This window comes from Aythya ferina (genome assembly GCF_964211825.1).
Source record: "Aythya ferina genome assembly, chromosome: 1".
Taxonomy (NCBI): domain Eukaryota; kingdom Metazoa; phylum Chordata; class Aves; order Anseriformes; family Anatidae; genus Aythya; species Aythya ferina.
The window spans coordinates 57,821,612-57,839,070 of NC_140296.1; the positions used below are offsets into that span (position 1 = coordinate 57,821,612).

The following is a 17,459-nucleotide window of genomic DNA, read 5'->3' on the forward strand; positions in this document are numbered from 1 at the left end:
CATTCCTATGTGACCTGATCTCGGTGGTCCTGCTCCAGGAGGGGGGTTGGACTGGATGATCTTTCAAGGTCCCTTCTGATCCCTAATGTTCTGCAATACCTCTAGAGGGCCAGCAAACGATTCAAGTTTTTCCAGGTGTTCATGTGCAGTCCCTTTGTTTTTTTCCCTCCCCGATTTGGAGTTTCTTCAGGTGTTTGCCCAGACCCATCTCAGCCCATGTACCTCTGTGCGGGTGGATGTCTGTACCTGCACAAGGATGTGTTTCTTTGACTCAAGCTGATTTCTCATGGAACGCAGGGTTTTTGTAGGTCGCTGCTTTTGTTAAACCAAAAACGGGGTACTTTCAGACTTTTGCTCATTCAATAAAATTTGTTTTCTACTTTGTCTTTTGGTTCTTTCTGGAGTGGTGGCCCTATAGTCGCTAGAAGATTTCTTCAGGAAAATGGGAAAAAGGGGTATTTGCAATCCCTGCTTAGCAAACCCGCGGGTTTTGAACATGGTACTTTTCAGACGAGCTATTTTAAATATTTATTTCTGCAAGCTGAGGACTTGCATCTCTTGCTTTTAAACGTGGAGGCCCGGTACCCCCTCCACCAGGGGGCCCCGCCGCCTCCGCCATTTTGTGCTCCGCCCTGCCCCGCCCCGCCCCTCCCATCATGGCGCCAGGCCCCGCCCCGCGAACCACACTTCCCGCCGGGCAGCGCGGTGGGCGCGCATGCGCAACTCGCGCCGCGAGGAGGGTTCTCGGCATAACGAGGCCACCTCCCCCCTCAGGTGAGCCTTGCGCGCGCCCCTAACTGTCGTCCCCGCCCCAACGGTCATCGCCTCGCAGGGGGCGCTGAGGGGCCGGGGAGCGGCCGGCTGAGGCGGTGGCGGCGTTTCGCCAGTACCCCAGAGGGGTCCTCGGGACCCTGACGGGCTTCGGCGGGGCGGTTTCGGGGGAAGGGTCGCGGGCTGGGGGCGGCGTACCCCCCGTAGCAGACCGTGGTACAGGGGGCATCTGCTGGCAGCGCTTCTCCTCGACCACAGCGATTAAATGCTGCTTATTCGCCAGTATTTGGCAGGCAAAGGCAGGAAAGAACCCCCCCCCTTGCCCAACAGATTTCGTAACCTAGTTCAGCAAGGGCGATATTTTACATAACTCAGTTTATACTCATCATCTCTTAGTTGTTTTGTTTTCTTTCTCTTTGTTTTATTTTTATTTCTTTATTTATTTCTTCTCTTTATAACCCTGATACACCTCTTGAAAGGAATATGAAAGATCATCTGCCTTCAGCAGTTTTTGAGATGCGGGTGGTTTTCTACAACCGTGAACTCTGAGGCATTTCTCCTTAGAAAGAGCAGTCAGGCACCTGGACGGGTTGCCCAGGGAGGTGGTGGAGTCACCGTCCCTGGGGGTGTGCAAGGGGAGGGGTTGGACGTGGTGCTTGGGGACATGGTTTGGTGGGTGACATTGGTGGTAGGGGGGTGGCTGAACCAAATGATCTTGGAGGGCTTTTCCAGCCTTAATGATTCTGTGATTCTGTGACCAAAATTTGACCTGTTACGAAGGGAATACATTTTACCATGTTTCTCACTTTGTAGCACAACAAATCAGACTTCTGTTATTTTAAATCTCACATTTGAATGTGAGATAATTTCAGCAGAGACCTTAGCTTGCAATTATGTGACTGGCAGGTTGCTTCAGTAGATGATTTTTAATAAAGCCCCACTTTAGTCGTGATGCTCTTGATGTGGGATTTTTGTTTTTATTTCTTTATTATTTCTATTTACAACATTAGTGGTCTGGGTTTTCATTAATAAAGCGTAAATGGTTCAGACAACCTTTCGATTATACTTTTATTTATTCCTCATAGATTCTTCTCTCTTAAAGTAGCTAAGAAAGAACAATGGGAGTTCAAGGACTTTGGAAACTGCTTGAATGCACTGGAAGACCTATAAACCCAGAAACACTAGAAGGAAAAATTCTTGCTGTTGGTATCCTTTGAAAGTAAGGCTAAGGAGCCAAATTTGTGAGCACTATGGCACTTACTTCTACGTGGTCTATTGTGTTTAGCTTTTTAAAATTTTCATATTAAATTGTGACAATATTTTGATGAGTAGTTTTTATGTTTTATAATATGTGGATACTAAGACCTTTATGCTTGTTTATATTTTTTTTTAAAAGTAAGACTTTTCAACAAGTCTTTTACGCAAATGCAGGATGTTTTTTAATAAATAAATGTGCCACTAGTTAGGACTAGAAGATGAACAAAATTAAAATCCTTTTGTGTAAGCTTCCCTTGATTAAATGCTGAAAAAATGTTAGAAACATGCAGATGAAGTAACCTTTCATTTATTTGTAAACATAACTGAGGAGATACTACTTGCTGTGGAGGAGTTTCAACTTTGCTCTTTGTCCAGGTGGCAGAGGCAAGAATTTATTTTTTTCCAAAGTTCACGAATATTTGGATAACCACGGCTTCAATAGGCCAAGCCTGGAACAGCGAGCAAAAGCCACTCAGTCAATATGTGGGCTTTACAGAAACTGTTAATCTGATATATGTGTAGGATTGCACATTATTTCTTCTTAACCATTTTTTAAGATATTAGTATTTGGTTAAACCAAGCAATAAAGGGAGCCAGAGATCGTCATGGTAATTCCATACAAAATGCTCACCTCCTCACCTTGTTTAATCGGCTCTGCAAGTTACTGTTTTTCCGAATTCGGCCTGTGTTTGTTTTTGATGGAGAAGCACCGCTTCTGAAGAGACAGACCTTGGTATGTACCTGTGCTGGGTCATTGCAATGCAAAGTAGGATGTGTGTCTGTTGCTAATGAGTAGAATGTTCAAATCCCTTGAGTTCTGCTTATGCTTCTGAGCCATGAGGATGGAAAGGCTTGAATTACACTGCTGTGCAGATGTTCTTTGCAGTCCCAGTTTTGGTCATCTCTTGGAGCTTGCCACTCGTTCCCTTTTGATAGATACTTATTCAGGTTTGATTTGTGTAGAAACCAGATTGCAGAGAAGTAGATCATGGCATAAAGCCTGCGTCTTGCTTCAGAATGGACCTGACCTTAAAAGCATTTACACCCAGAAGCTGAAAACGACTCCTGAGTCCCACAGAGGACACCAACCCAGAAGGATTTATAGGATCTGAAGGCTGTGTCTCCACTGGTGTAGAGTGAGTTAGGAGTTGCTCTTAGGCTTAGCGTGCAAAATTTGTAGAGTAATTTGCTTGATGTGTGTCTGTGGCATTGAGCAAAATTCTGTTAATTTCATGTTCACAGGCTAAGCGAAGATACAGGAAGGATGTGGCTGTGCGTGATTCCAGGACAACTACAGAGAAACTCTTGAAAACGTTTTTGAAGAGACAAGCTATCAAAACTGCTCTTACAGGCAAAAGGTAGGAATAAAAATTCCCAGAATGGTTTGGGCTGGAAGGGGCCTTAAAGATCATCTAATTCCAACCCTCTTGCCATGGGCAGGGACACTTCCCACCAGACCAGGTTGCCCAAAGCCCCATCCAGCCTGGCCTTGACCTCCAGGGATGGAGCATCCACAGCTTCTCTGGGCAGCCTGTGCCAGTGCCTTGCCACCTTCATAGTAAGGAATTTCTTCCATCTATGTAATCTAAATCTACCCTCTTTTAGTTTAAAGCCATTCCCCCTTGTCCCTTCACTACACTCCCTGACAAAGAGTCCCTCCCCAGCTTTCTTATAGCCCCCTTTCTATACCTTTCCAAGGTATAGAAAGGTATTTCCAAGGTACAAAGTTCCAAGGTATATTTCTATACCTTTCCATGTGCCTTAGCTTAGTTTGCGGGAGAATCTGCTCCATGATCTTGCTGGGCACAAAGGAGAGACCAGCTGGCCTGTAGTTCCATGGGTATTCCTTTTTTCCCTTTTAAAAATGGGGTTATGTTTCCCTCTGCCAGTCGTTTTTTCCTCTTGTTTAGAAGTGGCTGGTAAATTTTATGTATCTATTAATTGCTTGTTTTTTTTTTGTTTTTTTTTCCTCTAAGCAGTGAAGTTTTGCCCAGTATAACACAAGTTCGGAGAGAAGAAATTGATGATATATATGTATTGCCTTCTTTAGAGAATGAAGAGAAGAACAGGTAGGTAGAATTAAGAAAAATAGATAAAACGGTTAAAATAAACTGAGATAAGAGTATAGAAGTGTTGCTGAAAGACCTTTGACCCATGTGATTCCATAATATATAAAGAATATTTATGTTTTATTTCAGTTTCTTTTTGGACAAATAGGATTTTAACTCTGGATTCAGAAGCCTTCTAATTATTTATTAGAAAATAACTAACAGAACAAGCTTTCAGCCCGCAGATTAGTTTTCTTCTCAGAATTCATGTTTAGGGCTGAAAGTGCTATCTCACTTTCAGTGACTACTTCTATGTGACTAAATGAACCCAACTGTTCAAGTTGGGGTAGCTCGTGTGTGGCAGCCGGGTTCTGGTCTGTGTCCCCTCATTTAGTAGTGTAGATGTGTTGAGCAAAATTAGACTTTGTATGTACTTGTCAAATTTGTGACATCTTAAATAAGTCTAAGTGGAAACTTATCCATTAGATTACTCTTTGCACAGTTTGTGTATTCCTTATATACTTTCATATAATTTAAATGCTGACCAAATAAGAATCAGTTAATTATTTAAATCCAGACTAACATAATTTTTGCTTTTTAACTGAGAGAAGTCTGCCTTCTTGCCTTCTGTTTGTATCTTTTTGCATTTTATTTATATTTATATTTGTTTGCATGTGTATAGTTTGCTGTTGTGTGTGAATTTTTCTATGTATCAGTGAAGGGAAGACTAATGGCCTCTTATAGGTATTTCATTTACCTAGGGAAATATCTACATTTCTTTTGTGATTTTTAGCTCAGAGGAGGAAGACGAAAAAGAATGGGAAGTGAGAATGAGCCAAAAAAAGATATTGCAGGTAAATGCATTCTAATTCCTTTGTTATTGACAGCTATCCTGTATTTACATGCTCTGTTTAAAAAAAAAAAAAAAAAAAAAAGTGTTTGGGTTTGGAGGCCTTATTAAAGCATTACTGATAAAGCACACGAGTTAATTCTAAGGATGCCTTGTTTTCCTGCTAATCAGAAAATGCAAATGAAATTTGCTTCTCTAGAATACAGCAGAATAGGATTTTTAATGTGTTTTCTGGGTATGTGAAGAAGAATTTTTTTTTGTAATGACAAAAATGGAATGTGTACATTTCATGAAATGTGTGCAAATGAAATAAGACGGAATACTTAGCAGAATTTGCATACTTCTCCTGGTATGAATTGATGTTGAAACACTGGTCTTTGAGTTTTCACAGATAAATTCTGTATTCATTTCTGATGCATTGATCTCAGGGGAAGAGGTGAAAAGAAATATATCATTTAAGCAGAATGCATAATCATCAGTGACATTATTTTTTCTTTCATCCAAATAGAAAACAAAAATAAAAAATTCTTTTGTGAACACGCTTAATGTTTGAAGTAGTTTGCAAAAAAGAAAACCTCTTTGGAATGATAAAATCAGACTTGCTGAGGCTGTAATACTTGTTTATGTGATTCATACTAAATATCTTCTTATAAAAAGAACAAAGCCAAGCTTTTAAGTTGTAACCTATGGAGTGTATGTCAATAATTAGCTAAGTATTTGGTGTTCTAGTTTTTTCTTTACTTTTTTTTTTTTTTCCCCCACGGTATAGGAAATAGCAGCAAAGGTCTTATAGTGTTTTTTTTTTTTTCATTTTGAAATAATAATGGAAATATTTCATTGTTATTTATGGGTGTTAATTCAAAATAAATGTGTTTCTTTTTCCATTTTTATAGGAAGAATTATTTGAAAACCCTCATTCTGTAGATATTGAATCAGAAGATTTTAACAAGCTGCCTCCAGAAATAAAACATGAGATCTTGACTGATATGAAAGAATTTACAAAACGAAAAAGAACATTGTTTGAAGCAATGCCGGAGGTAATACTTTTTAGAGTATTTTTAGAATAGTTTTAAGTCATTAGAATGGAGCTATTGCCATTAATGCAGATGAAGACTGCATAAGGGTATCACAACTGCAGAGCTTTATTCCCAAGCCTATTTAATGAGAGATGTTATGTTGAGGGGGAAAGAAAAACAACGAGGTAATAACTCCTAACACATCCTTCCCATGTGTACATTCAGTGTCCTATCTCTTGATTTCTACTAAAATTGGCAGAGCTAATTCAGTTTGGCAAGAATGAATAAATCATGCTGTGCCTCATGCCTCAGCAGCATTACTCCCAACGTTCCAAGTGCAAGAACAAATTACTAATGTGGATAAATCAAGCAGAATGAACACAGTTTGAATTCCAAACCCTCAGGTTGTTAGGGAAGCTGGCAGCTGGGAAAAGACCTTCATAGCTGTAACTCAGACAGATGTGATACTAAAGCCGTTCAGAAACAGAGAACCCTACAGTGCTTACTTCTAGATCAGCTATTCAGAGCACAGTTAAATGTTTTTAAAGTCCAGTATCTGTCAGATTAAATGATAGCTTGTGCCTAAGTGTACGCTAAGGAGCATCTAGTGGTGGGCAACATCTTAAAACCAACCACGTATGGATTCTGTGAAAATTGTGTTGCTTTTAAGATGGGGACCAGGCCCATTAGCCAGCTAACATTTGTTGGTCACACCACTTAGGTCTTATTTTGTTTAGCCAGTATTCAAAACTATTTACCTTTTAGACTTCTAATGTGTGTTATGATGCTAATAGCACTGTTGCTTGAGAGTGCAGCAGTTGACAAAAGACAAATGTTATCTGCATAAAGCAAATAGGAAAATATTTCTATTAAAAGACTCTCCTGAGCATGGTAAGTGTGCTTGCATAAAGATACAGCTGGTGGCATTATATTTAAATTTACTTGGATTATTATTATTATTTTTAAGGAGTCCAGTGACTTTTCCCAGTACCAGCTTAGGGGTTTGCTTAAGAAAAGCAACCTCAATCGGTGCATAGAAATTGTAGAAAAAGAATTGAATCAACAGCACTCTGGTCAAATCCAAGAACAGTATGAAAATGAAGGTGGTTTTGTGAAAGAAGTGGAATCTAGAAGGGTAATTTCTGAAGACACTTCTCACTATATCTTAATAAAAGGTATGTCAGGTCTTCATTTCATAAAATCTCTTATTTCCTGTGTGCAGTCTGCAGCCGTTAATTTTAAGAAAAACGCTGAATATTGTTTACATGTGTATGTATGAAACTTGCAGTACTGTTAGCTATAACTGTGATTTGAATTGTGATAATTGTGATCAGCAAATGTAGAAAATTAGTTTATTAACTTTCAAATTAACTTTTTCCTTATGGTTTATTAACTTTCAAATGAACTTTTTCCTTATGTAAGATGGAATGCAGTCTTTTATGAAAATGTTTCTTTTCAGGTATACAAGCAAAAGAAGCTACTAGTAGAGACTTGGAAACTACTGCAGGACCCTCATCAAAAAAGCCTGAATTTACAAAGTTGAATAAAATTAATGAATCTCCTGCAAATGCAGAAGTAGTTGCATCTGACAAGTTGCAGACAGAGAAAGATAAAAATGTAGTAACAGCACCACCCTCTCCCCGGACTTTGTTTGCTATCCAGGCAGCTATGGCAGAAAGCAGCTCAGAAGAAGAACTGGGGTACAAAGATGAAGGACGCTTGAATGTTGTCCCGTCTATAACAGAGGAAGGCAGTGTGTCTCCAAGAACATTACGGGCAATTCAGCGAGCTTTGAATGATGATGATGATGAAGAGGAGGAAGTTGTTACTGTTAGAACTGATAGAGCGCTGACAGAAAGGTCAGAAGTGAAGGATTTTCTGCTTAGTAGCTCCGATGAGGAAGATCAGGTCCCTGAAGTACGGGAGGATAAAGAAACACCTACGTCTGCAATTCATTCATCAACCCAAGTGATTATGCAAGATGCTGAATTTGGACAAAAGAGTCAGGAGTTGGAAAAAAATCAAATTACACACAAGGGCACCAGTATATCCACAGCTGAAAATTATTCTTGTGTTGATGATGCTAGAAAAGAAAAAGAAGACAAAGAAGAAAATGATTCAAAAATGGACTTAAATTCTTTGGAAAACAAGGATACAAACTTGTGCATTCAGAAGCCAAGCTATTCCCCTGCAGAAAATAGTATAGGGTCTTTGATTCACAATGAAACAGCAGACCTTTCTGAAACTGAGGAAAACTTGAAAACTTCTAAAAATATAGAGGAAGTAATTTTACAAACAGGAGAGAATGTATCTGAGGTACAAAAGGAAATTCATTTTTTTCCAGCAGCAGAAGGTCCTAAGGAGGAAAGAGAAGGGATATCACAGTCTGAAGACAGCGATTCTGATGGTATGTGTTTTTTAATCATATACAAAGATAAGAAAATATGACCTTGTTTTATTTGAAGTCAATTTAACCTTCTCTTTTAACAAATGGTTTAAAACACATCCATTCCTGCATACATACGGATTGGAGAAAAAAAATCTGAGCTATATTTTTCCCTTGGTCTTATGCTGTTTTGTTGAAACGTGAGTATATAATATGGAGAAGGAGGACAGCATGCTGTTCTGTACCTTGAACGTAATGAACTGGTATACGGAATGGTCAACTATTTGGTTTCCATAGTTTTGCAATCCTTATTTCTGTTTATTGCATTTAGCAAAACAAAACCAAGGAGTTTATTTTCCTTTTATAGGAAGCTTTATTGAAGTGGATGCTGAAATCAGTAATGAGGGTGATTCACCTACTAAATATGATGAGAGACTGGGTGAAAAACCAGCACTTTCAGAAATGGAGGACAGACAAGATGTTGTCACGCAGGACTTGCAGAAGGAGTCTGATGGAGTGCAGCTGACAAACAGTCAGAATGCTGAACAAGAAAATGATGGTAAAGATGCAGCAGATGAGTGGCAAGACATCAGTTTGGTAACTCCTTGTTATTTGTTTCGAGCTGGCAATGAATTGCTCTGTACCCAAATACTTTTTAAGGAAAACCATTGGGCAACTCTTCGCTGTTTCATTGCTTTCATATATTCATTTTAATTTTATGGGGGCTGATTTTTCCTTAAAGATTACAGTTAACCATAATCTCTCTGAAATCGGAGGGAAACTCTAAGGTTTCAGGCACTCTGATAAGAAGCCTTATCTATGGTCTTGTAACTTACTGCATTAGAGAAACTGACAACTTCCTAGTGTGAATTAATGGAGCATATGTTATTAAAATAATGATAACTGTGGGCTTAGGTGTCCTTAGGCAAAGTACGTAGTAAAGTACTAAATTGTTGAAATGACCAAAATCTTGTTTTGTTTTTCAGGAAGAACTAGAAGAATTAGAAGATGACCTTTCTGTTGAGCAGGATGTGCTTCAGGCTCAAAAACAGCAGCAGGAGCGTGTTGCTTCTTCTGTAACAGGACAGATGTTCTTGGAAAGCCAGGTAGTATTTGTTGAATCATTTTGATATGATGCATCAAAAAGATTCGCAGTTGAATATTTTCTTAAAAGCTGTGTGTTGTTTCTTTAGTTATGGGTCACCTTTTCTTCCTCTTAGAAGCTTGTTTTCTTCTGTCTGCTTGATTTTAAATATTGAAAATGCGGAGATTAAACTTCAATTCCAACAATTTTAAATAAATACTATAACACCATAAAATAATATTAAAGTTATGAGTAAATCAATATATTTTTAAATATCAGCTTTTTAAGGTTGTGCCAGATTGATCTTTTTAAGGAATCTCACCAGTAATACCTGTGTAAACTTGTAACCTCTGTTAGAATATTAACATAGAAAAGACAATCCAGTCTACTGGAAGAACTACTTGAAATACAGTGTAAGTTAATGCAGCTGCAATTCAGTTGACTTGTATTAGTCTTCTGGTCTACTACATCCTTTGTATGAGATATTTAACTGAGGTTAAACAATGTATTCCGTAAAAGCAGATTGTGTAAAATGTATCAAAATACATGTGTATCAAACCACCCTCCAGAGGATGACTAGTCTGCCTGCTGTTAGTTAGCAGATGGACATATTTCTCATAGGCCTTCCAGCTATTTTCTGAGCTAAGGTGATGACTAATTTTATTTTATTTTATTTTTACCTCCATCTTTCTTCTTGGAGTCCACGTAACTGCTAATGTGTGGACTTTTCTCCATGGCAAAGTAGGGGTTGTGGAAAGTACAACACTTGAGCTTGTTTGTGTAATTAATACAGGAGATTCTCAAACTCTTCAGCAATAGTGTGATCAAGTGGTGCACTATCTTCCTCAGATGAGTAAGTGGGATTTCTGCTTCGACTTAGCCGTACATAGTGCTCTTTTGTTGAAATTAAGATTTGCTGCGAAATATTAAATACCTCCCAAGTGTGAATCTAGCAGTTTTGAGTCATGTAGAAAAACATTAAAATTTCATTTTTCAGATGAAATATTAACTGCTTTGCCTCCTTACAGGAGCTCCTCCGTCTGTTTGGCATTCCATACATTGAAGCTCCAATGGAAGCGGAGGCACAGTGTGCAATACTGGACCTCACTGACCAGACCTCTGGGACAATCACTGATGATAGTGATGTTTGGTTATTTGGTGCACGGCATGTTTATAAAAATTTCTTCAGTCAAAACAAATATGTGGAATATTATCAGTACATTGATTTTCAGAACCAGCTAGGTAAGGCTCAGCAATTCATCTGTTAGATACAGTCTTTGATAGGACAGCTTTGCCACGTATCTTTTTGAAGTTGAATTCCCAATGTTGAAATTCCTACATAACAGATTTATAAAATGCCTGTTCTTTGGAAAGGCTCTAAAGAAATTCAATTGGGTTGCTGTTTTTAATGCATGATGCAAATTCAGTTGACCCCTCTGAATTTGCAGTTGCCTGGTACACCTGCATTCAATACAGTGAGTTAGTGTGATGATCAGTCAAGGCTGGAGGTGTGAACTACAGTGCCAGGTTCTGAGTAAATGTCAGTATGACTTTTCTCGTGTGGGAAAATTGTATTCTGATGTCATTGGATTTGTAATATTCTGCAAAGGGAAGCTTATTTTGGGCATACTGACATGTAACGATTAAAAAAGGCTCCAGTGTAATTATATGCTCTGTAAAAAGTTGTTTTTTTTTTTTTTTTAGTTAGTATCGACAGTTTTTTCTTCTGATTGTACTTTTACCTATCTGATCAAATTGCTGCTAATTATATTGAACTGTTAAGCTTCGGTGTTGCACAAAGGATATTGAGGAAAATATGAGCCAACTTTTGCATTTTTTTTTTATGTCTTGTTTAAGCAGAACTCAGTTAAATTCAGCTTTGACATTTTTGGGATATGGTCTTTGAAATAATATTTTAATGCCTTCAGCATGTAAAATTCCTCATTTTTTATGTGGTGAAAAATGTTTTTGATTTATTTTCCCAGCAAACTGAATGAAACTTTCCCTACTTAGTTTAGGTATGGCACTGTAGTTTACTTGGAAAGAAGTTCTGCAGAAGCACACATGATATTTAGCTGCTACTAATGTAATAAACCAGAGATGTTATTTATTGAAAAATAGTCATCATCTGTCTTCATGTCACATTCCTCTGCATTCTTTTGCTATTATTCCTTTTCTATGCATTAAACAGTTCTTGCCTGACACTTAGTGAGTATCCTGACTGGCATTCTGATGGGGGCTTAGACACACGTTCCTTCTTTTCTCCACAGCAATATTTATTTTTGATGTAAACTCCTGAAGCTAGTCACTGTGAATCAGTCTGGTTGCCTCAGATCTTATAATGTACCAAGAAGAAGAGGTCAACTGAGTTCTTCCTTCTTTCTAGGTGTTTCTGAGGCTCTTTTGGTCTATTGGAGTAACTGCAGTAGCACAGAGCAAATGACTTCCAGTTTGGGAGCACTTTCAAGAAGCAGAGGTGTTAATATTGTAGACTAGAATTCAAAACTGAGGATTTAAATGTTTTTATTGCTGATTCAGGAGTTGCTAAATTCAGGTCAGCACTAGATGAGAACAGGACAGTAACTGGAGAAATATATGTAAAATATTACCCCTTAGCTCTTGAATACCATAGGGGAAATCTGGATTTCTGCACTGTAATGCATTGATTTTGGCAAGATGTGCTAAACTATGCAAATACAACTATGGTGCCTGAGCTCGCAGTAGCATATTGACACTGCTCCAGAATATAATTTAGCAAGTCCTGATGTTAATGCATCTGTATTTCTTTTGTTGTTCGTCTTACAAATTAAAAAAAAAAATCTGGAAGAGAATGGATGCAGCATGCACTAATTATATTTGGTTTACTGTCTTTCACAGGGTTGGATCGAAACAAGTTAATTAATTTGGCGTACTTGCTTGGAAGTGACTACACTGAGGGCATCCCAAATGTTGGCTTTGTAACAGCGATGGAGATCTTAAATGAATTTCCTGGGCGTGGATTGGAACCTCTCCTAAAATTCGCGTATGCTTTGTTTTATTTTTTTCATGTCTTTCTAGAAAATTAATGTTAGTAAATACACTTTTCTGCTGCTTAAGCATTCAGCAAAACATATGAGCATCATTAAGGATGCTAAGTTAACTATAAAATATGTGACTCCTTGTATCGGTATTTGAAATGGCAGGTAAATAAAATATATTGATACAGCAGTTACCACGAGACTAATGAAGATAATAGAACAGCTTTAGTACTGCGCAACTGCCTCTGAGTTCATTGCAGAGCTGGATCCCTAGTGGAGTGGAGGTTGTTTCTCCCTGAGTATGTGAGAAGGTGCTGTAGCTTGCTCATAGAGAAAAGAGACTTGATGAGTGAGGAATGGATGACCTGGAAAGAGACAGACAGGTAGGCTGTGGGGAAGAACAAGGTTTGAAGACTGACAAGCCAACTGTATTGGCAATCATGAAGATGATTAGAAGTCCTTTTTATTTTTATTTTTTCCAAAAAAAAAACAAAAATGATTGTAACATGTGGTATGTCCTTCCCAAATAAGGCTGAATTTAAGCCCTTCTGTTTAGCTGCTTAGGGGGAATCCAGGTGATGTTTGCTACGTTGGCTGGCAGCGGCTCTATTGGCTGTATATGTTTTGTCCTTTCTGCTTTCAGATATATATCCCTTTGGCCGTTTTTATTTGAAAATTACCTACCTCATGTCACGTAGTAACTGAAGTAGGGAGTCTGGTTAAAGCCATTTAAGTTAGCGTGGATGCTCTTGACATTCCAAGTTACATTTTATGGGGACAAATGAATGTTTTCCTCCGTTTTTCAGTGAATGGTGGCAGGAGGCTCAGAAAAATAAAAAAATGAGGTCTAATCCACGTGATACCAAAGTCAAGAAGAAGTTGCGGGATCTGCAGCTTTCTTCAGGTTTCCCGAATCCAGCAGTGGCAGAAGCATACCTGAAGCCTGTGGTGGATGAAAGAAGGGGTTCATTCACCTGGGGGAAGCCTGATGTAGAGCAGATCAGAGAATATCCTTTTACTATAAGACAAGAATTGTTAGCTAAAAATATCCAGATTAAAGTTCATAGGGATAGGTAGTGACTCGTTAGCAGTGTGCCAAATTCTTAACATCTCATTGGTGTGATGGGCCTCCTTGCCCCAGCTGAGTGTGCTCTCCTACACTGATACCAGCTTTGGAATTGAAAAGAATGTAGCTATTCATGTATGGCATTTGAGGCTTCACTGCCCTCCTGCTTCACTTTGAATCCGGTCTCATAGCTGGGCTGAGCAGCTTGTTGTGACATTACACTTCTGTAACTGTTCCGTCTTTCACACGTGAGTTTCAAAACCTAGTTATTTATTGCATTCCTTGCAGTAATGTCTATTTCTTGCACCGGTCGCGGCTTGAGCTGCAGTGAATTGTTGAAAAGTAGATGGCAGTGCGTGCAGAACTAATAATGTTTTAAACAGTAAATGAAAATTTCAGGGTGTGCAAATGTACAAGTAGTTTATTTACAGGTATTGTATTTTATGGCAGTACTGCATAGTCAAAATGAGCTTTTTCTTCCTGGAGGCACACTTTTGGTAGTGCTAATAAACACTGTAACAAACAGAGATGTAATGGCATGATGAACACACATCGCATAATATTAGAATCATCCACATAAGTTGGGCTTAATAACTTGAGGCATTTTCTTTGTTTTTGTAGTAGTAAAAATGTTGACATAGAGTAGCCTTCCTCCAGACATGGGTTAATCGAGGAATTTTTATTTTGTGTTTACAAAATAGCAGCAATAACCATTTTTAATGTTCCTTAACTTTCTGCACATTCTGCAAAGATCACTTTGGCTGGACTAGGACAAAGATAGATGAAGTCCTTTTGCCTGTGATGAAACAGCTGAACTTGCAGCAGGTAAAGTATAGAACTCTGTATAGCTTAAGCCTAGTTGGAAAATTGTAAGAGATGCATTTTAAAATGAACAGCGAGGCTTTAATCTATAAAATACATTTCTTGGAAGCTGGAATTTGACCATATTTTTAATATATATAAATATAGATTATATATATATAAACCAGTAAACAGGTCTCTAGACTTTGTTTCTTTATGATTTGGGTGTACTGTGAGGCACTCTATGTAATTTCAGAGGTTGTAATTGTAGTAGTTGGTTACAAATCGGTAATCTATCAAGCAGCTTCTTCAAGTCCAAGTTGCTGTTTGCTGTTTGCTCCAGATATAGCTGGAACTACAAGTACCTCAAGTACCTTTTGTGCTTTTAAAAGACTGTGTGTTGTCTCTTAAAATGATTTATAAAAATGCCCCTAAGACTTTGGTAAAGTGAAATGGACCATTGGGTACCATACCAATCCTTTAAGGAGAAATACAGACTAAATTATTGACCAAGAGCCCAGTTATAATATTACTCAACTTTACAAATAAATGTACTGTCAGTTTTCATACAACTTAAAAGTGGTGCGTACTGTGCAACTCTAAAAGTTATTTGCAGAACCGATTAACTAAGCTAGGATTCTTTCCTCCTTTTGCTACCAACAAGATGTAGCCTACACAAGTCCCCTAGGCTGTCTCTAGTCAGAGGCTTGAAAGGTACCACAACACTGTCATTAGATCCATACACTTTTAGGTTGACTGGAACAACCTTTGGAAGTGTCTGTCTCCTTAGCTGACTTTAGGGACTGGTAGAGGACTGGTATAGTCTATACAGCAAGCCTGGCTGTAGCTGAGAAACCAGATCCATTGTGTGCAACTGCTTCTAGTTCTACTCTCAATCTCTCTACTGTAGCAGCATGTGTCAGAATGAGTTCAAGTCCAATGGCAGCATTTTGTTGTACTGACATATGCAGATGTGAAGTGTTAGCAGTATTTGTTAGTAAATGTTGTGTTGTTTTAACAGCTTGCATTTAAGGATGTGTTTGCAAGGATGTACTTAACACTGCAAAGATTCTCTGCATTAGGGTTGAAAATAGCAATGTGTATCTAACCATAATCACATACACAATGTTAATAAAAATTTCACTGGAGTTTGCCCATAGTTCCTATGAAGGTTCTTATTGCATAATTTATTATAAAAGTACAAGTATTACTATAATAATACATCTTACCCACATGCATTACTGATTTCATTAGTCATTTGTCCTGCTTTAATTTATGATGCTTTATAGTATATCTTAGATAACAACTGAATTCCTGTCACAAAACATCCAAAGCTGCTTCACTGCTTTATTTTTGTTAGACTCAGCTTCGGATTGATTCATTCTTCAGACAAGCACAGCGTGAAAAACAAGCTATTAAAAGTCAGAGACTACGCAGAGCTGTGACTTGTCTGAAGAGAAAGGAAAAAGAAGAAGAAGCTGATGAAATTCGGGAAGCTACTGCTGTTATGGAGAAAGAACTTAAACAGCATGAGAAAAGGAAAGGGGGAAGTACTTCAGGCTGCTCAAATCATCAAGCCATGGCAACAGAAATCCAAAGTGGAAAGAGAAGGAAGCGTTCAGATTTTAGAAAGGAACCTTTATATGGAGGCGGTTTTGTTGGGAATTTGCATCTCTCAGAAACTTCTAGTGACTCCTCAGCAGAGGAATTGGAAAGCAGAGATTTAGATGAGAGCAAAAGGAGGAAAATTACCTCTGAAGTAGAGACAACAGACCATAAAGAGAAAAAGGGGTACAGTAGCTCAAGTGGTGAGGATGAAGAACTGGGAAACCCGATCATGGTGACTGCCAAATCTGTGTTTGAGGGCAGAAAACAGAAACCACGGAATAAGAGAGGAAAAACAAAGAAAAAGCCTTAAAGAAAAAAAGTCTTAAAGATAGACTGTGTATGTGTTTTTTATGACTTAAACTCTGTAAGTATTCTAATGAATTTGTATGTAAAAAAATAAATTATTCATCTGCAATTGTCATGCATTGTTTTGTGTCTGGAATTCAAATAGGAGGGATTTTAAACAATGGGAAAAAGAATTCTTTCAGCACAATCACTCAAGCTGGACCTGATATGTTTTTTCTGTTCTGAGGTTATAAAATTAAGCTAAAAAATAATATCTATTCCTATATCTAAGCCCTCATAATATGTCATGGAAAATAGTACAGTAAATTCTTATGATCCATAATTATAACAATAATCGCTTATATTCTGAATGTAAACGACATGCTTTGAAACTTGGAGTTACATGGGGATGTCCAAAGACAGAATTTGTTTCCAAAAGTGATGCTCAGAGGTAGCATGGAGGTTTTTAAGTCCTTTAGATTTCACCTTAGAGCATTCATCACTGGGCATAATCTGTGAAATGATCTCTCTTTCATTTTGCTTTCCTGCTTAACCCCTTTGTCTTATCAGTTGCTCTTTCTGTTGGTCTGCTGTGTCACTGTCTGAATGAAAGCCAGATTTTTTTCTTTGTTCACTTTGCGTCTCCATGCAGCTGGATTCTGCCAGTCTGCCCCAACACTGCCAACTTTCCTTCCCTTCCCACCCTCGCTTCAGTTTCATCAGTGAGGAGGTTTGTAATAACAGTGCGGGGGCTGCTTCCTGGGAAACATTCATCTTGCTTGTGCTTCAAGAATCCGGCATACAGATCCACTGGCTGCAGCACTCATGTTGGATTCATTTGTGAGAGAAACAATTTGTTAGGCTCAGAATGTCTCTTTAATCCAAAATATCCCTTTTGATAGCACTTTTGTAAAAAAATGATCACATTTGAAGTGATTTCTTTGTCTGGACAACTGATTTACAGCATTGTTTCACAGATCACTCAGGCATTGCTGAATGTTACTTTAAAAGGTAGAGCAGGCCTTGGTGGTTTGTTTGATAGCTTCTAAATGTGGAAGAGCTCCCATTATTTTCTTTTGGTGAGTGTGATAAAATACAGAGACCTTCAGTTCTCTAAGTCTTGTTCAGTATTCTTATACAATAATTATTTTTCAATGGCACCTAGAAAACCCAGTTGGAGTCCAATTTTACTAAAAAAAAATGGGTAAAGTAAGAGAGCTCCTGTCCTGTATTGATATGACAATCTAAAATAAGAGAGGTCTTAAGGACA

General features: G+C 38.2%; 1 protein-coding gene across 10 annotated transcripts; it reads left to right on the forward strand.

The window, feature by feature from the left end:
- The first annotated feature begins 670 nt into the window (after positions 1 to 670).
- Positions 671 to 16,319, forward strand: LOC311440843 (DNA excision repair protein ERCC-5-like). 10 transcript variants are annotated; one of them, XM_084528268.1, is made up of 17 exons: positions 671 to 774; positions 1,877 to 1,977; positions 2,586 to 2,761; positions 3,271 to 3,386; positions 4,005 to 4,097; positions 4,870 to 4,930; positions 5,820 to 5,963; positions 6,910 to 7,117; positions 7,402 to 8,349; positions 8,696 to 8,925; positions 9,315 to 9,434; positions 10,441 to 10,654; positions 12,290 to 12,434; positions 12,690 to 12,812; positions 13,236 to 13,436; positions 14,236 to 14,320; positions 15,657 to 16,319. In XM_084528268.1, exons 2-17 carry the CDS (start codon positions 1,890 to 1,892, stop codon positions 16,212 to 16,214), a joined length of 3,510 nt encoding a protein of 1,169 aa, XP_084384394.1. In that variant the 5' UTR covers positions 671 to 774; positions 1,877 to 1,889; the 3' UTR covers positions 16,215 to 16,319. The 10 variants fall into 10 exon arrangements, with proteins under 10 accessions (XP_084384394.1, XP_084384390.1, XP_084384397.1 ...); XM_084528264.1 differs by having other exon boundaries at positions 704 to 774; positions 1,857 to 1,977; XM_084528271.1 differs by having other exon boundaries at positions 704 to 774; positions 1,857 to 1,977; positions 4,008 to 4,097.
- Positions 16,320 to 17,459: the final 1,140 nt, after the last annotated feature.